This window comes from Hyperolius riggenbachi, chromosome 12 (genome assembly GCF_040937935.1).
Source record: "Hyperolius riggenbachi isolate aHypRig1 chromosome 12, aHypRig1.pri, whole genome shotgun sequence".
Classification (NCBI taxonomy): Eukaryota; Metazoa; Chordata; class Amphibia; order Anura; family Hyperoliidae; genus Hyperolius; species Hyperolius riggenbachi.
The window spans coordinates 170,532,222-170,556,448 of record NC_090657.1 but is presented as its reverse complement, the minus strand read 5'-3'; the positions used below and the strand labels follow the sequence as shown (position 1 = coordinate 170,556,448).

The 24,227-nt window shown below is 44.3% G+C and overlaps 1 protein-coding gene across 1 annotated transcript in view; it reads left to right on the top strand.

The window, feature by feature from the left end:
- The first annotated feature begins 239 nt into the window (after window positions 1-239).
- Window positions 240-24,227, top strand: part of HELZ2 (helicase with zinc finger 2) — an 80,138-nt gene continuing 56,150 nt past the window's right edge. Inside the window, exons 1-3 of the mRNA XM_068263429.1 lie at window positions 240-350; window positions 1,937-2,891; window positions 13,995-14,178. Of these exons, the coding sequence (XP_068119530.1) occupies window positions 1,945-2,891; window positions 13,995-14,178 (1,131 nt within the window). The 5' untranslated portion in view covers window positions 240-350; window positions 1,937-1,944. The remainder of the gene's footprint in view (window positions 351-1,936; window positions 2,892-13,994; window positions 14,179-24,227) is intronic.

Genomic DNA, 24,227 nt, shown 5'->3' with positions numbered 1-24,227 from the left:
TGCTTTATGGCAGCACAGTCTCCCCTCCCCCAGATGAGGCAGCAGCACCCACGTCCCCACCTGCTTGCACCAGCCTTCTGCAGGTCACCCTAGGGTCCCCTGTGCTGAGTGTGCTCTCTGTGTAGCAAGCAGGGTGCTCCAGCCTCGCCCCCCTCTCCCAGCATCTCTCGGCTCCTCCCACCCAGGGAGGGGAGGCTGCGTGACTCACACATCTACCCGACAACACAGAAACGAAACTGCTGCAGAAACTGTCATATGATGCGACCCAGAGAGGAGCCCAGCCAGTCTGCAGACACCCGGGAGCCCTGCAAGCTGCGGTGACCCGGCCACCCGAGCCATCCTGCCTGCTGGTAACTATCACCACCACATTCACCCTGCCTGGCCCTTTAAGTATTCTCTTATTTCACGTAGAGCTACTGACCATGTGCTGTGTGTCGCCCGGGGAGGGGGAAGCCCCAGGTCTGTCCCTTGTTTGTAAATTCTTTCAAAATGGACAAAGGATGTGCTACAGGCTTTCCCTAATCAACACAGACTGGTTTTGTTTCATTTTGTTGCATATTAACCACAAGACACTAGTCAGTCACAAAGCTCAATATGTGAGAGAGTACAGTAAAGTTGCAGGTTTTGAGGAATGTGTGTGCCTGTGTTAAATTATTATTATTTATTTATAAAGCGCCAACATATTCCGTGGCGCTGTACAATGTAAGAAAACAAACAAGGGATACATAAGGATACAAACAATGATATACATCAAATATGAAAACTGATACAAAATACAGAAATTCTGATTACAATAGCAAATTTAACATGATGACTAAAATGTATACGGTGAATGTCTAACAGTGTGCAAGCAATTCAATTAATAACATTCCATGACACAAAAGGGTGAGAGCCCTGCCCTTGCGAGCTTACAATCTAAAGGAATGGGATGGAAACAAGAGGTGGGGGAAGTATACAGTATATGTACAGGCAGTGCGTAATTAGATTATTTAGTGGTTGCATGGCCTAAGCTAGAGAATATGCTTGTCGGAAAAGGTGGGTTTTGAGGGAGTGTTTAAAGATTTCAAAGGTGGGAGAGTGGCGGATGTGTTGTGGAAGGGCATTCCAGAGCAGGGGAGAGGCACGTGAGAAGTCTTGTACACGTGAATGTGAGGAGGTAATTGTAGAAGAGGATAAAAGAAGCTCGTGTGCAGTTCTGAGATTGCAGTTGGGTTGGTATCTGGAGACTAGTGAGGAGATGTACAGGGGAGAGAGATTGTGGAGAGCTTTGAAGGTTAGGGTTAAGAGTTTGAACTGAATCCTCTCGTTAATTGGTAGCCAGTGAAAAGCTTGACAGAGAGGGTCAGCAGAGGAAGAGCGAGAGGAGAGATGAATGAGTCGAGCAGCAGAGTTCAGTACGGAATTATTACAGTATTATGTATTTGTATAGTATGGATATATTCTTCAGCAGTTTTCAGAGTACATAGTCATGTCACTGACTGTCCTCAGAGGAGCTTACACTCTAATCCTACCATAGTCATAGTCCAATGTCCTACCATATTATTATTATGTATTTATATAGCACTGACATCTTTTGCAGCACTTTACAGAGTACATAGTCATGTCACTGACCATCCTCAGAGGAGCTCACAATCTAATCCTACATAATAATAATATGGTAGGATATTAGACTATGAATATAGTAAGGATTAGATTGTGAGCTCCTCTGAGGACAGTCAATGACATGACTATGTACTCTGTAAAGTGCTGCAGAAGGTGTCAGTGCTATATAAATACATAATTTGCCTGTGCAAACCTTAATTGAATACTCTAATTTTGCCCAACTTACCATCTTAATCTTAGCAACTACACTTTTTAAACAAGCCTAGTTCTGTTAGTATGATATGGTAGTTGTTCATGCTGTTTAATACCTCCTGATTTATTCTTGTTGTTAAAGGGTGAGAGATGGGGCAGTTTACAGGACTGGTGCCGCCTAATTTACAGCCACTGTTGGAGAATGTGGAACTTCGCCTGTCGTGTGCCCTATGCTGCAAGAAGACAAATGGCTTTGCCTACACCTACAAACCCTGCAGCCACATATGTGCTGCCAACCTGCTCCTATCACGGCCAAAGCATGCCAACAACTCCACTGAATGGCGCGAGGTGAGACGTCGTCCATATTACCCTGTGCCGGCACGTTATGCTGTCTGCTGGCACTACCATCCCATCAATGGCTGCAGCAAGCACTATCAGAGGTGCACCTTCGCTTGGACAATAGAAGAAGTTCATGTCTGGTCCTTTGAGAAGCACCATAATCTGGAAAGGAACCATTTACTTTCACTTCTGCAGCCTACACCAGCTCTGAGGCCAAGTTTTAAGGTCAACAGAACCTGGGAAGATCTTTTGAATGAGTTTGGAGGACAATTTGTGGACATCTGTGAACAATGTTTCTACCAAATTCCCAGAAAAGTCACTCAGACATCCAAATGCCAGTCTCATCCTCGCCCTGTTCCTTTTCTCGCTCACATAGTCATAAAAGGCTCCGCTACGCATTGTCACACCATCCGACCCATGCCTTACGCACATCACATGCGCTTGTGTGACCAGAGCTCCAAGGGGCTCCTGTGTCGGGAAGAAAGTGGACATTGCCCTAATGCCCACAGTGAGGTGGAGCTTGCGGTGTGGAAGCTGGAGCAGGAGCATGGACTCAGTAGGAGCGGCATGCGGAAAGATGTCAGAGAGGACATAGGGTTCCATTGCCGCCTCTGCCTGGTTAGCGCCAGCACACAGGAAAGATTTGAGGAACACTGCTCTTCGCTGGAACATGGGCGGATGCTGGCTGACGATTCGTTGCCGGTGTGGAATTACCGCAAACCACCGCTTGGCATAAAGCAATTCGCCCTCTGTGAATGGTAAGTGCAGAACATCTTGTCTCAGTTTCCTGGGGGTTGGCCATCTTGCCTTTTGCAGTTTTTCATGCAAATGGTACTCTTTTTCACAGTTAAAGCGGAACTGAAGAATGATTTAAAAAAAATAAAAATGTTTTAGCTTACCTGGGGCTTCTTCAAGCCCCCTGCAGCCATCCTGTGCCCGCGCTGTTACCATATGATCCTCCAATTCCCCCGCCACGGCTCACTTTCACTTTTTGTACGCACAATCTTCCCCAAGAGCGTCCTGCGCAGGCGCAGTATAGATTCTCTTGCACTGTACCTGCGCAGGACGCTCCTGGTGAAGTGAGCGGTAGCGAGGATGCGTGCGGCCAGGGTTGCGCAGCCGCAGTCAGAGGCCATCGACTTGTAAGTCGGCAGTGAAGAAACGGTGCCGTGGCGGGCACTGGAGGATCATTTGCTAATGTCGCGAGCACAGGGCGGCTGCAGGGGGCTGGCAGAAGGTAAGTGAAACTTTTTTTTTTTTTAACCTTCTTCAGTTCCGCTTTATAGCAAACCCGAAGGTAAAATAAAACTTATAAGATAATATGAGGTAATGAATTGTATGTGCAGTACAGCTAAGAAATAGAACATTAGTAGCAAATAAATTGTTTTCCAGTACAGAAAGAGTTAACAGTGCTTCAGCTGTTATCTATGCAAGAGATTCTCTGAACTATTCACCCAACTGGGTCATACAGTCAACTGGGTCATACAGCGCCCCCTGATGGTCTGTTTGTGAAAAGGAATAGATTTCTCATGTAAAATGGGGTATCAGCTACTAATTGGGATAAAGTTCAATTCTTGGTCGGAGTTTCTCTTTAAACAGCCAAGAAGCAGGGAGAGACAGCTTGAGATAAGGTTTTACTGCAGGAAAATTCAAAGGGTCATTATTTCTGCTGTGTTTTATAGAGGCTTGGGGCCCACAAGGGCACTTTTAACAGTGTTCTGGGTGCGCCTGCAATTCCAAAAGCTCTAGGTTAATGAAAGTCAACAGGGCTGATTTTCTGTTCAGGGTCTCTTTAAAGCGGACCTGAACTCAGAATTTCCTCTCTGCTCTAAAAGATAATCATCATAATTACCTTTAAAGAAAAACATTTATTTGTTACAGCTGATACAAGTCCGGCAATAAATCTGCACTGCTTCTACTTCCTATATTGAAGGAAGCAGACATATTGTTAACATCCTGTGCTTTCAAATGAGCTTAGGTGCCTTATCTGCCATGGCAGTCAGGTGACACAGGGGAGAGATCGAATTACAGTTGTGATTAGACACAGATGAGGGGGAATTAAACAGGCTAAACTCTCTAAATACATACATGGTGTATTTCTCTATGTTTTCCTTCTGTCCTGTGCAAGAGTTCAGGTCTACTTTAAAGGGACCATAAGCTCCGCTCCTAAATAGGTCAAAGAAGTAGTTGACCTGTGCAACAGATTTTTTTTTTTTTAATACATACAATCGCAATTGGTTTCAATGGCCTCGATTCATAAAGCATTACCTCATGCGGTAATGCTGAAAACAGCAGACTTTACCGACCACTTAGCAAAATGTAAATTCATAAAGGCTGTTACCGCATGAAAAGCTGACATTACCGACCAGGGAGATAAATTACCGACTTGGCTGCAGTTACCGACAACACATGTCAGTAAATTGTCAGAAAATGTCAATTCATAAAGCCTTCAACAGGCGCCAGGCGGTAAGCCTGGCGGTAGTTACCGACACCTCTGGTGAGGTCTTAACAAGTTACCGACTGCTCTGACAGCTCTGATTAATGCAAAGTGCAGAGAGCCGAAAGTCTGTTTGATTCATCTGTGGAGAGAGCCAGAAGCCGTCTGTGTGAATCATTTCAGCAGGCAGGGAAAGACTGTGTGACTCATCTGTCTGAGTCATCAGTAGAAAGAGCCGTCTGTGTGAGTAATTTCTGCAGGCAGGGAAAGACTGCGTGACTCATCTGTCTGAGTCATCAGTGGGAGAGCCAGAGAGAGCCGTCTGTGTGATTCATTTCTGCAGGGCAAAAAGGGAATCGGAACACTGCTCTACTCTACCGCTCAATGGGCTGCGGTAATTTACCGACCTCCAAGGGCAGCTGGGGAAATCTTTATGAATTAGCACACAAACCGGGAAAATACCGAGTGCGGTATTTTCCCGACAAGATTTTTTTTATCGCACTGCTGTTTATGAATCGAGGCCAATATCGGGAATAGCTGGGATTCTTTAATACTGCAGGTTGATTAATATACAATTCTTTTTTTTTTTTTCTATCTAAAGGATCTAATCGGGTAGCACGATGGCATAGTGGTTAGCCTTCTCACCTTGCAGTACTGGGTCCCCGGTTCGAATCCTAGCCAGGTCAACATCTGCAAGGAGTATGTATGTTCTTCCTTGTGTCTGCGTGGGTTTCCCCCAGGGCACTCTGGTTTCCTCCCACATCCCAAAAAACATACAGATAAGCTAATTGGCTCCCCCCCTAAAATTGTCCCTAGATTATGATACATAAACTACATGATACATACATAGACATAGGACTATGGTAGGGATTAGATTGTGAGCCCCTCTGAGGGACAGTTAGCGATAAGACAATATATACTCTGTACAGCGCTGCGTAATGTGTTGGCGCTATATAAATACTTAAAATAAATCTAATCTAAAAATATAATCATTTGCTAAACATTGCACTGTTAATGGGCACATTCACTTGCCCAGCTCAGCCTTCCTGCTAGTATAGTGCGTACTAGGTGTGTTGTAATCTAGGATTTTAACTGTTCTTACAACATGGTCTAAAGTAAATTTATTCTTAAACATGCTCTAAGTGTTCTCAAACCTGAATCAGAAAAAAAAAACTTATGATATAATGAATGTGTAGTACAGATAATGAATAGTTCATAAGTAGCAAAGAAACGAGCCTCATATTTTTATTTTCATTTATATAGTTTTTTTTTAATTTTTTATAACATTGCATGATTCTGTCACAGTTGTCGTTTTAAAACCACATTCTGTCTTTTAACCATTTCAGCCCGTGGGGATTTTTCACCTTATGTATCAGAGCAATTTTCACCTCCCATTCAGTCGCTAATAACTTTATCACTACTTAACACAATTTATTGATCTATATCTTGTTTTTTCCGCCACTAATTAGGCTTTCTTTGGGTGGTACATTTTGCTAAGAATTATTTTTTTATAAATGCATTTTAACAGGATTAATAAGAAAAAAATTGAAAAAATGCATTATTTCTCAAAGTTTTCAGCCATTATAGCTTTAAAATAATCCATGCTACCATAATTAAAACCTATGTATTTTATTTGCCCGTTTGTCTCGGTTATGACACCATTTCAATTTTGTCCCTATCACAATGTATGGCACCAATATTTTATTTGGAAATAAAGGTGCATTTTTTCCGTTTTGCGTCCATCACTATTTACAAGCTTATAATTTAAAAAATGTTCGTAGTATACCCCATTCAAATGCATATTTAAAAAGTTCAGACCCTTAGGTAACTATTTATTTATTTTTTTTAATTGTAATTTTTTTTTCTTATTTGGGTAATATTTCGGTGTGGAAAATAAACAGTTAATTTTTAATGTTATTATGTGTGTAAATTGTAATGTAAAAAAATATGTAGATGTAGTTTTACTATTTGGCCACAAGATGGCCACCTTGAGTTTATTTTTTTCTCCTTGTGCTTCTCGCTAACCGGAAGCACAAGGGGACAGGGACATTTTTTTTGCAGAAAGACCTCTTGTAAGAGTGCTTCGGTTTTTCTGCTGGGGACCATGTTCCCGTTCACTGATCTCAGGGCTACCAGGGGACAGCACGGGAGCGTATCCCAATCAGTAGCTGATACCCCTTTTTACATGAGAAATCTATTCCTTTTCACAAACAGACCATCAGGGGGCGCTGTATGACTGATATTGTGGTGAAACCCTGCCCACAAGAAACTTTGAGGACCGTGGTACTCCTGGTAGTTTACTGTGTGTGAAGCGTGTTGCATTGTGGGAAATAGCTGTTTACAGCAGTTTCCAACTGCCAAAAAAGCATGCAGCAGCTACATCACCTGCCAGCAGTAAAAATGTCACCATGTAATAAATGTCAGAATGTGAATCAGGGATTTAAAAGATTTTACAATGGGTAAACACTGACTAAATCATTTATACATAATTATTGTAAAAATGAAGCACTTTTTTATTACATTATCTTAACTGGAGTTCCTCGTTAAGTGATTGATAATGTAGTTGTTCTGCATCGACTGGGCCCACCAGTTTCTCTGTTTACTGTTAAATTATTATTATTACTACATTTTCCAAATATAAAACTTTGAACAGATACATTGCATAAAATTCCAAGAAATAATTGAATTTGTACAGACAGACACTCCCATGCAGGAGGTTACATAACGCAAATTATACGTTTACTCCCTTCGGGAGGTAATTAGCCTAATCTACCCGAGGATATCTGCATTTCTTGTGTGAAAATCATAACAAGAAAAAGGTAGGTAAGAAAGTCAGTACTCCACTGATCTGAATTATCTGGTCGAAAACATAATCGCTCACTAAAATGTGTGCCTAAACTGTTTCTGCAGATACAACCGTGGTAACAACTTTTAGGCCGGTTTCACACTGGGGATTGGCGGCAGCAGTACGGTGCAGTCCGGGGCCGCACTGCACCGCCAAAAACAGGCCTTCATAATCGGTAATCCCCATCTGGCACCCGGCCAAGCAGGAAGTGATGCTCATTTCTTGTGGCCGAAGCGTTCACATGCGCGGAAGCATATTGCTAAGATACGCTTCAGCGCATGTGCAATGCATAAAACTTGCCGTGGGTTTTCTTGCACACGTGCGTTGCCATAGACTTACATGACTTCCGGTTCGCCCCACTTCGCCGAAGAACTGCACGGTAATGTAGATTTGTTCTAGCGCTGGAATGTGGTCGAAAACATCACTTCCATCGCGTCGTGCCGTACCGTGTCGGTATGAAAGTCCCCATAGACTTTCATTGCCCTGCGGTGGGGTGCGGTAAAAATACCGTACCGCCTCAGTGTGAAAGAATACTCGAGAGAACCTTAGGTGAAAAATCAAATACTTAGGGCTAGTTCACACTTGCTTTAAAAACGTATCCGTAGCTACGTTTTTTTTCCAGGACGAAAAACTGAGCCACGGATACCAATGTTAAAAATAGGAACAGTACACACTCAAGTTAAAAACGTATCCGTGTGCGATCCGCGGAATACGCTTCTAAACCCGAAACGCAGAGTCCGGACTTGCAGCATTTTTCACGGACCCGTATACACGTACGGGTAGTGATAATCAATGGGGAAACGCGCCTCCCTTTTCACTGACATTTTGGGACACTGGAAACGGATCAGTTTCCAGTGTCCCTTGGTGAAGGATGGGGCCACCATGCTGGAGGGGGTAGCAGCCAGGACGGGGGGCTGCGGGCAAAGCGGCGGCCAGGGGGGTCACCCCCCCCCCTTGCTCACCTGGGTGCCCCCCGTCCCCGCTCCGCCTCCAGCTCGCACATAATGTAATAAATCGTACCTAAGGAAGTTCGGCGAGCCGGGCACTTCCACCCACACCGCTCGAGTCACTTCCTGCGATGCCGCCCACTGAAATACAGAGGGAGGCATTGCAGGAAGTGACGGCGAGTGGTGTGGGCGTAAAAGCCCAGCTCCCCGAACTTAGGTACAATTTATTACATTATGTGCGAGCTGGAGGGGGAGCGGGGACGGGGGGCACCCAGGTGAGTGGGGGGGGGTGACCCCCCTGGCCACCGCTTTGCCCGCAGCCCCCCATTGTCGCTACTACCCCCTCTAGCAAAAAAAACCACGCAAACGGGTCCAGAACGTGTGCTGCAAAAAAGGCAGCACGGATCCGTTTGCATTCCGTTTTTTGAAAATCGGAGCCCGGACCGCAGATGCGTCCCGCACCCGGAGCTAGTGTGGCCCTAGCCTTACCCAAGGAGGGCTAAGCCTCTGGATCCTTTGGAGGCTTTCCACGCTGTCTTCCGGAGCTCTGCCGTTTTCTGGGACCCTCCTGCACATCGCGCCTGTACTCCTCTTCACGTGCGAGCGGCTCTGGCTTACTGCACTGGACACGGTCACAGGGCTGTGGAGTCGGGAGTCGGAGCACTTTTGGGTACCTGAAGTTGGTGGTTTCATAAACTGAGGAGTTGGAGGCGGATGATTTTTGTACCAAATCCACAGCCCTGGTAAGTATCAGACTAAGGAGTCGGAGCCATTTTGGGCAACTGGAGTCAGAATTGGAGTCGGTGGTTTCATAAACTGAGGAGTCGCATGATTTTTGGACCGACGATCATGCCCTACATGGTCATGATCGCGCAGGTGCAGTACAGCCGTTTGAGTGTTTTGAAGAAGACATGGCCGGGAGCTTGGAATCTGACAAGAGCTTGGGGAGATCAGTGCTTAGCAGCAGAGGACCAGAGCATGGCGTGGGAGGCCTCTACAGGATCCAGAGGCTGCCCTCTTCTTAGGTAAGTATTTGACTTTTGACCCAAAGGTTTGGCTAAGGTACACTTTAAAGTGAACTTGAACTCCTGCAACTCTAGATTTAAAGATCCAGATCAAACAGTTTTGTCCTACAAAAGGATCAGGGCACCAGTGCTGATATTCAGGCCAGGGCCCATGCCCTAATCTTTCTATTAGGGCCACTTCCCTGATTAACTAAGCTAGATGAGACATCCAGCTCAAAGTGGACCTGAACTCTTGCACAGGACAGAAGGAAAACAGAGAAATGCATCCTGTATTTATTTGGAGAGTTTAGCCTGTCTAATTCCCCCTCATCTGTGACTAATCACAACTGTAATTTGATATCCCAGCTGTGTTAGCTGGCTGCCTCGGCAGATCAGCTAATTTGTAAACACAGGCTGTTAACCCTTTGTCTTCTTGGAATATGGCCTCAATAAACTGTAGCAGGGTCTCCCCTACCAATTTTTCCTCTGTGATCTATAAACCATGTGACCGCACGTCTTCTTTTTCCTTTCTCTTGTTCTGTACCGCATGACTTTTATCAGAACAAGGGCTGTCCCTCTACCTGAGCAGAGGCTGTCCCCAAATTAACTACCTGCAATAGATGTGCAGAGCTCCACATTGTGGACAAAATGACACAACCTGCATTCAAAACAGGTACAGCAAAGGAGGGCGTTCGCTTCAGTATAAATAATATGTGCACAAATTATTCCCTACTAGACTTCCCTGCAGTGATGACGGGCCCTCGCAGGGAAGACCTACTGCTAGTCTAACGATAAAAACACGAGGGCCGTCATCGCCGTGGGGAAGTCTAGTAGGGAATAATTTGTGCACATATTATTTATACTGAAGCTAACGCCCTCCTTTGCTGTACCTGTTTTGAATGTAGGTTGTGTAATTTTGTCCACAATGTGGAGCTCTGCACATCTATTGCAGGTAGTCAATTCTGGTGCAGCCTCTGTTTGGAAGTGCTGCCAATGTCTCCTGCTGTACAATACTCATGTAAGTATACTTTTGGCTAGCTGCATCCATGTGCTTCAACTTGCATTCAAATTTTAGATTAGGGACTAGTACATAATTTGCATGTGATTTGCTTTCAAGGCATGTACAGTGGGATGCGAAAGTTTGGGCAACCTTGTTAATTGTCATGATTTTCCTGTATAAATTGTTGGATGTTATGATAAAAAATGTCAGTTAAATATATCATATAGGAGAAACACACAGTTATATTTGAAAAGTGAAATGAAGCTTATTGGAGTTAGAGAAAGTGCGCAATAATTGTTTAAATAAAATTAGGCAGGTGCATAAATGTTGGCACTGTTGTCATTTTATTGATTCCAACACCTTTAGAGCTAATTATTGGAACTAAAATTGGCTTGGTAAGCTTAGTGACCCCTGACCTACATATAGGGGTGAGTCCAATTATTAGAAAGAGTATTTAAGGGGATCAATTGTAAGTTTCCCTCCTCTTTTAATTTTCTCTGAAGAGTGGCAACATGGGGGGGGGGGTCTCAAAATAACTCTCAAATGACCTGAAGACAAAGATTGTTCACCATCACAGTTTAGGGGAAGGATACAGAAAGCTGTCTTTGAGATTTCAGCTGTATTTTTCCACAGTTTTAGGAAATGGAAGACCACAGGCTCAGTTCAATTTAAGGCTCAAAGTGGCAGACCAAGTAAAATCTTGGATAAACAGAAGTGACGAATATTGAGAACGGTCAGAGTCACCCACAGACCAGCACTAAAGACCTACAACATCATCTTACTGCAGATGGAGTCACTGTGCATCTTTCAACCATTCAGCGCACTTTACACAAGGAGATGCTGTATGCGAGAGGGATGCAGAGGAGGCCTTTTCTCCACCCACAGTACAAACAGCCGCTTGAGGTACGCTAAAGCACATTTGGACAAGCCAGCTTCATTTTAGAATAAGGTCCCGTGGACTGATTAAACTAAAATTGAGTTATTTGGGCATAAAACAGGGCGTTAAGCATGTAGGAAAAACAACACACCATTCCAACAAAAACACCTGCTACCTACAGTAAAATATGGTGGTGGTTCCATCGTGCTGTTGGGCTGTGTTGCCAGTGCAGGGACTGGGAATCTTGTCAAAGTTGAGGGACACATGGATTGCACTCAGTATCAGCAGATTCTGGAGACCAATGTCCAGGAATCAGTGACAAAGCTGAAGCTGCGCCGGGGCTGGATCTTTCAACAAGACAATGACCCTAAACACTGCTCAAAATCCACTAAGGCATTCATGCAGAGGAACAAGTACAATGTTCTGGAATGGCCATCTCAGTCCCCAGACCTGAATATAGTTGAAAATCTGTGGTGTGAGTTAAAGAGAGCTGTCCATGCTCGGAAGCCATCAAACCTGAATGAACAAGAGATGTTTTGTAAAGAGGAATGGACCAAAATACCTTAAATCAGAATCCAGACTCTCATTAGAACCTACAGGAAGCGTTTAGAGGCTGTAATCTCTGCAAAAGGAGGATGTACTAAATATTGATTTCATTTCTTTTTTGTGGTGCCCAAATTTATGCACCTGCCTAATTGTGTTTAAACAATTATTGCACACTTTCTGTAAATCCAATAAACTTAATTTCACTTTTCAAATATCACTGTGTGTGTCTCCTATATGATATATGACATGATATATTTAACTGACATTTTTTATCGTAACCACCACTGTAACCGATTTATACAGGAAAATCATGACAATTAACAATGTTGCCTAAACTTTTGCACCCCATTGTATTTAGCCACTGGAAGGCTCTGCATGCCTCTGTTGGTCTTCAGTTCAGTTGCAGCCTATTAGCGTTGTCATTTGTTTGATATCAACCTGAGCACACTCAACTATTTTGTTGAAAGGAAACACACTCTTCTCAGATTAGCTGTAAACATCACAAGAGTTTCTGCAAAAAAAAGTATTTTGGATCTCTTGCCTTGCTTTTCTCTGCACACCTAAAAATAGTAGTTCTACAGTGTTGCAAACAGCAACAAAACAGCTGCAATGCTTCCTGCTTTGTGCTAATTACTCATGCAGGAAGAGGGATGTTGCTGGGTACTCTCTAAAGCCTCATGCACACACTTGCGAAAAATATTGCCAGAGAGGGGTCGAGACTTGATTGTGTGGGCGACAGTGCAGGGCTGAGGCTGTACAGACTTGTCACTAGCCTCTAGACTGACTGTTTTGTTTATTGTGTTTCTCTGCATTGCAGAGAAGGGTTAACATCAAATGGGGCCCTAGGTAAGATAGAATATTTGTCTCCCCTTGCTAGCCACCTGGTTTCTTTGGAAAGGTTAGATGAGGAATGGGGACCAGAAAAAGCTAGCAGCAAGGCCTGTGGACACCTGCCAGGCCCAAGGCACCTGCATTAGTTACCTTGTGGATTATCTGGCTCTGCTGTGTTGATGCTAGGATGGTCTGGTGATGTACGGGGTAGGTGTATGAGTGTGTGTGTGTCAGGGTAGGTGTGTGAGTGTGTGTGTGTGTGTGTGTGTGTGTGTGTGTGTGTGTGTGTGTGTGTGTGTGTGTGTGTGTGTGTCAGGAGTACCCTGGTACATGAGAAGACATGGTTTGGGTGACTACTTAGTGCTTACAGGGATGTGAGGGGGGGGGGGGGGGTGGAGAGGAGACAGTGGGTGCCACAAAGCATTTAATTTGTGTAAGAACATTTGCAGAAATATTTGGGCAACAGAATACCCCCCATAGATGAATACTACAGTCACATGGGGGCTGATTCACTATAACAAATAGCGTGGCTTATCAGTTAACATGCCTTATCAGATTAGCATAGCAAGCACTACAAACTTATGCATGCTAATTGGCAATGACGAGAGCTCCATTCGTCCTGCCCTGAGCCCCTGCGGGTCCAATCATTTTAAAAGTAATTATCCCTGCACTTTTATTGGGCCAATAGGCTGCAGCCTATTGGGCCAATCAAAGTGTTGCATGGTAACTGTGATAAGACATGCTATTTGTTATAGTGAATCAACCTATCTGTACTTTAAGATAACCCTGAAATGAACCTTCCTACACTTGATCTTATCTCTGCCACAACATACCAAAAATGTGCATTATGCTAGGTAACACATCATTCAATTTTCTGGCAGATTTACCTGCCAGATGGATTATTTCCAACATGTCCGATCTGAATTTCAAACGACTGTCCGATTGTTTTTCCGATCGATTTCCGTTCACTTCTGTGGACCGCCAAAGCTGCCAGTCAATGGATTAGTGTCAATAAATGAGCAACATTGGCTGCTGCAAGGTGGGAGGTTCCCAACAGTCTCATGACAACAGGTCAGTGTTTCCACGGTTGCAAAGAACCATTTGAGATTACTGTCAGTTATAGAGATTCTTAGCCGGTTGCATATTGAAATGGAATCATCATTTTTAATAACATTAAAATGTAATAAGACTTGTGCGATGTGCAGTGCCCATCTGCCCATACAGCAGTTTTATAATGAATGTGGAATTTCCCTTTAATGCACTTTCCTTTAACATCCAGTACTTATGCGGTTTAGCTAACCCTGCATTACTCACATACTAAGACCTATTGTTTGGTTTAGTCTTTATTCATCCTGACTTGATCTTCTGTGTTAGCCCCCAGCAGTGCATCTATGGTGAGGGATGCCAGAAGGCTCACAGCCAGGAGGAGCTGCAGGAGTGGATCCTGAGGGAGAAAGTCAGCAGGCGGAACAAACTGGTGGTGGAGGAAGAAGGTCTCCAGTCTTACCAAGAGCGCCTCCTGCAGGAGTATCGGCTCCACAGCAGCAGCACACCAGTGGTAAGTAAGGGCTTTTGTTTTATCGCCTGATTGCCAGCAGAGGTGGCCAGTGTGATGCTAGTGTGCTCTGATGTGTATTTAAATGCAAATTTTATGCAGCTTAGAATTGAGCCAATCAGAATCGTCAGGAAGTGTGTTTGATTGGCCCAATTCCAAGATGCATAAAATTTTCATTTAAATTGCATGCAAGCTGGAATTATTAGCATTTGATTGGCCATTTCTTCTCGCCATTAACTGAGATGCTCATGCTACACAAAATTACACATTATTTACCATCCGATTTACCCACGCTGAAAGATATCGCTCTGGTCTTCATGGATTATTGTAATAACATTTAAAAGTCCAACTTCACCCACCACATTTAAAGGGGCACTATGGTGACATTTTTTACATTTAAAATATGTGCAAACATATACAAATAAGAAGTACGTTTTTTTCCAGAGTAAAATGAGCCATAAATTACTTTTCTCCTATATTGCTGTCACTTACAGTAGGTAGTAGAAATCTAACAGAAGCAACAGGTTTTGGACTAGTCCATCTCTTCATAGGGGATTCTCAGCAAGGCTTTTATTCTTTATAAAGATATTCCCTAAAAAGGATTGAGGCTAGATTCACAGTGGGACGTTGCGTTTTGATGCCACGTTAAAGTCGCACCGCAAGCTTACAACGCAACGCGCCCAAAAAGTGACAACGCAGCGTTACCGTCGCATACAGCAGATACAGTAAAAAATACAGGGAATGAAAAGTATGCATCCAAGTCATTACTGAGCATGTGCAAACAGTCCAACGCAGCTAATAACGTGTATAACGCACTGCATGCAGTACTTTTACTTAACGTGCAGCGTTAGTCACTAACGTAACGTGTGCACTGTGAATGGGGCATTGATTTTTCATTGCAGTGAGTTATTCTGCGTTAAATGCTGTTTTAACGTGCGACTTTAACGTCCCACTGTGAACTTAGCCTTAAACAATGATGCTGTCCAGTCCAGCTTCCCTGCTCACTACACAGTTTTTTTGGCAGTTGGACAGAGCAAGTGCCATTCACTAAGTGCTTTTGATAATAAATAAATCCCTGAAAATCCCCCATGAAGAGATGGACTAGTCCAAAACCTGTCGCTTCTGTCAGATTTCTACTACCTACTGTAAGTGACAGCAAAATAGGAGAAAAGTAATTTATGGCTCATTTTACTCTGGAAAAACGTACTTCTTATTTGTATATGTTTGCACATATTTTAAATTTTACAATTTTTCGCCATAGTGCCCCTTTAACTACTTGCCGACTGCTCCATGCCAATTGGCGTGAGCAGTGCGGCAGCCCCTGGACCGCTCCACACCGATTGGCATGAACGGCCGTCTATGGGGCTAGCAGGAGATCGCGCGCAGGTTGCGCACGCATCTCCTGCTTGGGGGGCGGAGCTCCGCCCTGCCTTCAGTCTCCGAGCAGCAATCGCCGGTCGGGAGGCTGTTAGAGGCTGTTAGACAAAATTATATTGTACAGTGCTGTCATCTGCAGCAGTGCTGTACTGGGGACAGCCGTGTGACACGGCTGGCCCACAGGAGAGCGATCGGCTCTCATAGGCTGTAGCCTATGAGAGCCGATCGCATCATTGGCTGGCTGGGGGTAGGGGAATGTAAAAAAAAAAAAATTACATAAATATTTATAAACCAATAAATAAACAATGGGGGGAGGGGGGTCGATTAGACCCCACCAGCAGAGAGGGGGGGAATCAGTCGTGTGCTGTGTTGTGTGGCCCTGCAGCTTGGGAATCTGTATTGTTAAAATCGCACAAAAGTAAACATACCAGTGCGTTAGGGGACATCTCCTATTCCCCTCTGTCACAATTTCGCCGCTCCCCGCCGCATTAAAAGTGGTTAAAAACAGTTTTAAAAAGTTTGTTTATAAACAAACAAAATGGCCACCAAAACAGGAAGTAGGTTGATGTACAGTATGTCCACACATAGAAAATACATTCATACACAAGCAGGCTGTATACACCCTTTCTTTTGAATCTCAAGAGATCATTGTGTGTTTCTTTCCCCTGCAGTTCTCATGCACTGAAGTTTCAGGCTGCTCGTTTCTTCCTGCAAACAGCTTTGCCCTTGTCTAATTCCTCAGTATGTGAAAGCCCAGCCAGCTCAGAGGACGGTTTATCCAGCTTGTAAAAGATAAGAGAGAAGAGAGAATCTGCCCTAATCTAAATAATACACAGGCAGTGTTCATAGAGGGGCCTGGAAGGGGGAGTTCATAGCAGAACCACAACACTGAAGAACTTGGCAGCCTTCCAGACACAGGCCAACAAGTCTGACAGGGGAAAGATACATTGATTTATTACAGAGACTGTGATAGCAGAAAGTGCTGCAGTAAGCCAGAACACATTAGCATAGCTTTTAGAACTTGTAGGATGATAAAAAACAGGATGCAATTTTTGTTACGGGGTCTCTTTAAAGCTGCAGTGGCCCAATTAACTAAAAATGGCCTGGTCTCTAGGGGGGTTTAACACCGCGGTCCTCAAGTTGTTAATACAGCTTTATTTTAATTCAGTAATGTTTAAAGTGATACTTAAAGAGAACCTGTACTGGGTAAAAATATTTAAAATAAACATATGAGGTAACTTCAAATGAACATTACATAGTTACCTTGCCATCAGTTCCTCTCAGAAGCTCACCATTTTCTTCTGACAATAATCCCTTCCAGTTCTGATAATATTTTGTCAGATCTGAAATATATCAGTTGCTGTCCGTAAAATATCAGTTGCTGTCAGTTATAGCTGAGAGGAAAACTGATGTACCAGGTAATGTCCATGTTTCCCTATGGCTCAAGTGGGCGATGTTACAGTTTAACTGTGTGCTGACCAGAAAGCTGTTATGGGGTAATGGCCATTTTCAAAATGGAGGATGGAAAATTCCCTTGATCACAGTGAACAAACAGGACGCGGGACAGGAGAAAGACACTGAGGAGGACTACATGGAAGGTAAGTATGACTTGTGTATGCTTATTTTGACTTTTAATTTTCAGTTCAGGTTTTCTTTAAGTGAAAATAAACTGATGAGATAGCTGTAATTCCTCATTAGTGAGGGACTCTATAGTCTGACTGGGTCCCGACTGGAGAAAAACTGTCAGTTTCATAGCTGAATATTAAGACAGATCACAGGATGAATAAAGACAGAACCAATAACAAACTATAATCCAACACAAAAGAACAGACAGGACTAGCTACACGCGGTCACCACACGTTAAGCGCAATAGCGACAAAGCGCGTGCAAGGCACGGTCACCGCACGTTAAGCGCAACAGCGACAAAGCGTACCAACCCTGACTAACAAATGAAACACGAAAAAAGAAAACAAACAAATGACGCAAACGCTTGCTAATCGGTTGCCTCACCCAGACAACAGCAAGTGTTCGTTCCGGACTAGACAGATAGAAGGAGTAACCAGTAGCAACCGCTGCTCTGGCTATACTCCAAGACAGAGTACCGAGAGATCCACCACCTCTACCGCTAGGGTGAATGCGATCCCAACAGACAGACAGATGGAGCAACCAGTAGCTACCGCTGCTCTGGCTACACTCCAAGACAGAATACAGAAAGATCCACCGCCTCTACCGCTAGGGCGAATGCGATCTAAACAGACAGAGCGATTCACTGTCAGCTGCCGTAGGAGCAAGTGCAATCGCAACAGATAAGACAGAACTAGGCAATACAGATAATAAACATCCTGACTGTGCTAGGAGGAATGCTAGTGCACTCCAAAGGATAACTATTCTAAGACAATATTTAGCAAACAATTAGCAGAGGGGCTGAAACTCAAGGTAAGTCCAGCAGAACCAAACCTTTATGACCAGCAGGGAATTCTGAGAGGAAATGGTATTTATACTGCAAGCCCTCAAGAGAGGCAAAGCTATCAATAGCCAGATAAGTGAATGCAAAAAAATGGTCAAAAAGCTGCCTGCCTGTGCAGACAGCAGAGCAGATCATTACAAATAGCCATTTTTAAAATGGAGGACGGAGAATTCCATTGATCACAGTGGACAAATGGGACACAAGAGAGGAGAAAGAGATTGAGTAGTAGACTACACAGGAGGTAAGTATGACGTGTGTATGGTGTAATGATCGCTGCTGCAGCAGCTATTACTGGAAGTAGTAGTGCTGCAGCTCAGGCAGTTCTGATCTATTTCCATGCAAGTTGCATAGCTTTGTCTGTCTTTCCCTGCTGTCAGCTTGTGACTGATTATCATTCACCTGTGTGGGAATCTGCATGTCTGCTCCCATTGGATGACCTCAGTATAAAGATCTGCTTCCTGCAGGGTTTCCTTGGGTTTTCATAGCTTCAGCTTAAGCCAGTCTTGCTGTCGCTTTAGCCCCCGATCGTGTTTCTTGTTATAAAGATACTTTGCTGGTCTTTGCATCATATATTGGTTCATTGCCAATATATATGCATACCAGCACGTTTATTATTTTCCTTGTATTTGTGTTACGTGATACATCAGTGTCGCTGATGTATACGTACACGAACTGTTTATATCCTGTGTGCAGTTAGTCAGTTTTCCAGCACGTTTTGGTAGTTTGCGCGTACCGTGAACACCCGCGCTGAGCTAGTTATCCTGTTCCTGGTCCTGTTTGTGGATTGCGTTCATCTCTGCGAAGAGATAACGAATCCTTCTGAATCCTGTTCTGTTCCTGTTTGTGGATTGCGTTCATCTCTGCGAAGAGATAACGAATCCTTCTGAATCCTGTTCTGTTACTGTTTGTGGATTGCGTTCATCTCTGCGAAGAGATAGCGAATCCTTCTGAGTCCTGTTCCCTGTATTACTCCAGTCCTAGTCAGCGTTCCTGCTTATGTCATATATCGGTTCATTGCCGATATATACATATGTTAGTCAGACGTTACAAATAGTTTCATTGATAGCTGTAATTGTAATACGCTAGGAAAACATACTTATTGTATATTTATCTGTGTTACGTTCATCTATCTTAATCCTGCTATTTTCTGACTATCCTGTCCTGTCTTTGTGAGGCACGCCATCGCCGCATCGCATTGGCTGCCTCATTCCAGTCTGTCTGGTTTTGGACGCTTGCTGTCGCTAAGTAGCCGCTAGCTAGCAAGCGTTCATTCTGTCTACCTGTCCTGATCTCCTCAGTTCTGGTTTATGCGCTCAGCGCTACTTTGCGCTGAGACGTTATAACGAAAGCATTGTTTGTGGCTGTCAGATCTGCACCGGCTCTGTGCGCCACAATCTCCTATTGGAGTCAGTCCTCCCCTCCACTATACTAGGGATAGCCTGTTTCCTGGTGCTAGTGTGTGTACCTCCTCCACGCCAGCTCATGCGTTGCATGCTGACTGTGGAGAATACACCACCAAGCCTAACATTATGAAAACCCCATTACCAATCCCCATTGTGGGGGGGATTCCCAGAAAGTATGACACTGTTAATTATGGTTCCTGTTCCTTTAAGAAATTTGAAGAACTTAGCTCTGAAACAGAAAATGAGTTTTTCTCTGAATGTGCCAGGTTCCTGACCAATCCTGATCTCCAAGCGACTCCTGTTTCAACCTGGGCACTCCAACTAAGTTATATTTTGTTTAAAGGGGAATTATTCCAGTGGGCATTTGATGTTCTCAATCATTCCGATTTGAAAGATAGACCGCTGGAATTTCTAGCGTTTGTGATCCATAACTGGTTGCGCATAGATCCATTGCCTTTTCCTCTTAGGGCTCGTTTCCACTAGTGCGGCGTGCGTCTCGTAGACGCACGCCGGCACTGAGCGGGTGGGCGGGATCGCAGGCGATTCCCATCAGCCGTGCCATGCACGGCTATGGGAATCGCAGCCTCCGCCGCGAATTCTGTGGGGGTTTCCGGCCGAATCGCTACTGCAAGCGATTCGGCCGGCGGCGCCGTTGTCCCCTATGGCAGAGTTTCCCCGCGCGATTTGCCTGCGGGGAAACTCTGCGGATTCGCGGCCGTTTCCGCGAGAGTGGAAACGGGCCCATAATGAACTCCTGGCAGCAGGCCAATCAGCTGCTCCTTCAATTGCTTGCAAGAATGAGCAGCAAGCAGAAAGTGTTACTGATAATTTTCCTGCAGCTTTGAATAAATCACCAAAAACCGCAAGGTCAAAGGCAAAACGCAAACGTTCTAAGAAACGTGTCCAATCTGCAGAATCGTTATCCTTAGCGACTGAGACCTATAATGAGATTCTGCCATTAACAGATAATGAAATGCAATTGTCTTTCAGGGGAGTTAAATGGACTTATGAAACTACTAATGAACTTTCCTCCCTGGCTAGGGAAAATAAAGATTTTTGTTTAAAAGAATTATCTGAGTATGATTATGATGAGATATTACAGAGTATTGAACAAATCAACTTATTTGTGAAGCAAGGAAAGTTTGCATACACTACAGTTCAACACTTGCTACAGGTATTGGAGATTCTTAAGAATAAGGAATCTGCCAATCACCTGCTAATTAACCCTATACATGTGCCTGCCACAATCATATCTGCAAACCATGATCTGCCTGTTAAGTATGCTTGGAATCCTTCATTTGAGAAAGGAGAGATGGAAGCTCTGGTCAATGAATGGAAAAATGATTCAAGTTCATTTTGTCAATTTTACAGTGCAAAAAGTGAATTGGTATTGAATGCATGCATTAAGTCTGCCTATAACCTAATAAAAACTGGTGTGTGTGAGTATGACTTTGTGGCTCCATTGATTGATGTGTGGGAACTGATTTTGGATGATTTTTTTGTGACTCCGAATTCGCAAATTTGGCGTTCTGACCCGCCTGCTTCAGCACCTTTGGCTGATTCAGCAGGTGATTCGGAGCTCTTTTTGTGTGAAATTGAAGTTCCTGCAATTCCACCCTGTACCATGGATAACTCAGTGTTACTTCCCAGTAAAACAGAAGCCACTGATACATTCTTAACCTTGCCCTGCGCAAATTTCTCAGCAGAGAATCCAGAGGTCCTGCTGACTTCCGAGTCCAGCCTAGCCAGTACTCATGACTCTTTGTTTAGTGAAACAGACACCAGAAAAATCTTGCCTGTCTCTGCAAACACTTCTGCAGAAATTACCTGTGTTAATAAAGTTCAACTCCTGTCTGATCCAGCAGATGCGCAAACATTGTCTTGATCTTCCTGTTTCTACACCTCGCTCTAGTTTCGTGAATAGCTCAGAGCATCTGCTATGTGAACCTGAAATCGCACAATTATTACCTTGTTCAGAAAATTTTCCAATAAATTTGCCCTGTACCATGAATTGTGCAGTAGATCTCTCCAATGAAACTCAGGTCACAGAATCATTATGCTGTCCAGCAGGTGCTTCCATGGTTTTGCCCTGCAATATGGACTGTTCAGTGATCCTGTCCAGTGAAGCTGTGGTCGCAGAGTCTTATGCTTCACCCAGTATTTTGGATACTTTAAACCCTCTAGCAGAGGAGGCTGAAGCACTGCTTACCTCAGTTGGTGTTGCAGTAATATTCACTTGTCTAGCAGCTGTTTTGGAATTACAGTCTGCTCTAATAAAACTTGATGAATTTCTGCCCAGCAAAGCAGAAGTCATTGAAATATTGTCCTCGTCAGCAAGTGTGTCAGATACCTTGCCCTGTACACAGTCTGATTTAACCAATGTTGTTGAGTCCCTCTCCAGTGTTGTAACAGCCGAGGAACTCCAGCCCTGTCCTCTGAATGTTTCAGAAGTCTTGCCCTGTAACATGGATAATTCTGATTCTCTGGTCAAAATAATAGAAATCTCAGAATTTCAGTCCGGTCCGATGAGTGTTCCTGAAACCCAGCCCTGTATCCTGGAAGATTCTAGTTCTCTGTCCGCTGTGGCAGAGGTTCCAGAGTCCCCTTCCTGTCCAGGGAATTCCTCAGTTTTGCCTAGTCCAGTGGGGGCTGCTGCAATACTGACTTGTTCTGCAGCGCCTCATGAGCTCCAATCCAGTGTATTAAATGAGTCTCTGTCCAGTCCAGAGGTAGTTGTGGAGTCCCTATCTGGTTCAGTGCATACATCAGAAGATTTGTCCTGTTTTGTTGGTGCCCCTGAATCTGATTTGTTACTGACTTTGCTGGAATCAGCGACATCTAAGTCTGATCCAGCATTCTCGTGTAAAAGTCCAGTGGTTGCGAAGTTTAGTCATGATGATTTTTTTTTGGCCAGTCCTGGTTTTGGTCCTGTCTTGGCTGACCCTGAGGCTCACAGTTCCTTGACATGCCCAGAGGTTTCTCTTGTGCCGGTGTGCCCAGATGTTCTTTGTGTGCCAGAATGCCCAAGTGTGTCTAAGGTGTTAGCGTGCTCTGATGCTTCCTTAGTGGGAACACGTTCTGATGTTGCCAGTCTGCCTGCATGCCCAGAGATGGTTCTGGTCCCTGAAAGCCCTGATATTGATGTTTTTCCTTGTGGCCCTGACTCGGAAATTGCCCTAGGTTCCATAGGGGTTCTTGATAGTTCTCCATGTGAGCCTAAGGGGCGTTCTGACACATGGGGATCTCTTTGGAGCTTCAAGGTGTTCTGGGAGGTCTCTGAGAAAACCTGTCCTGGTACCTTGGACTGGTTCAACAGTGGGTTTTGTGTTGGTAAAGACAGTACCGGTGGGCATTGCAAAGGCTTTGGCGTTTCTGAACGGTTCCTGGAAGGCGGTGGGTATCGCTCAGGGAATTTCGGAGGGCTTTCTTCTGGAAATCATGGTTCTGATGGGTATCACACTGGGGCTTGTGGTACTGATGGGCGTGGTTCTGTAGGTTCTGGTTCTGATGGGTCCAGTCTTGTGGGGACTGATTCTGGAATTCGGTCTTGCCGGGCTGTCCCGGTCATCATGAATTATCAGTCAGACTGTTTTGTTGGGAATTTCGGTTTTGAAAAGCGTCTGGAATCCGCTTTTAAAGGCGGGGGTACTGTAATGATCGCTGCTGCAGCAGCTATTACTGGAAGTAGTAGTGCTGCAGCTCAGGCAGTTCTGATCTATTTCCATGCAAGTTGCATAGCTTTGTCTGTCTTTCCCTGCTGTCAGCTTGTGACTGATTATCATTCACCTGTGTGGGAATCTGCATGTCTGCTCCCATTGGATGACCTCAGTATAAAGATCTGCTTCCTGCAGGGTTTCCTTGGGTTTTCATAGCTTCAGCTTAAGCCAGTCTTGCTGTCGCTTTAGCCCCCGATCGTGTTTCTTGTTATAAAGATACTTTGCTGGTCTTTGCATCATATATTGGTTCATTGCCAATATATATGCATACCAGCACGTTTATTATTTTCCTTGTATTTGTGTTACGTGATACATCAGTGTCGCTGATGTATACGTACACGAACTGTTTATATCCTGTGTGCAGTTAGTCAGTTTTCCAGCACGTTTTGGTAGTTTGCGCGTACCGTGAACACCCGCGCTGAGCTAGTTATCCTGTTCCTGGTCCTGTTTGTGGATTGCGTTCATCTCTGCGAAGAGATAGCGAATCCTTCTGAGTCCTGTTCCCTGTATTACTCCAGTCCTAGTCAGCGTTCCTGCTTATGTCATATATCGGTTCATTGCCGATATATACATATGTTAGTCAGACGTTACAAATAGTTTCATTGATAGCTGTAATTGTAATACGCTAGGAAAACATACTTATTGTATATTTATCTGTGTTACGTTCATCTATCTTAATCCTGCTATTTTCTGACTATCCTGTCCTGTCTTTGTGAGGCACGCCATCGCCGCATCGCATTGGCTGCCTCATTCCAGTCTGTCTGGTTTTGGACGCTTGCTGTCGCTAAGTAGCCGCTAGCTAGCAAGCGTTCATTCTGTCTACCTGTCCTGATCTCCTCAGTTCTGGTTTATGCGCTCAGCGCTACTTTGCGCTGAGACGTTATAACGAAAGCATTGTTTGTGGCTGTCAGATCTGCACCGGCTCTGTGCGCCACAATCTCCTATTGGAGTCAGTCCTCCCCTCCACTATACTAGGGATAGCCTGTTTCCTGGTGCTAGTGTGTGTACCTCCTCCACGCCAGCTCATGCGTTGCATGCTGACTGTGGAGAATACACCACCAAGCCTAACATATGGTTATTCTGACTTTT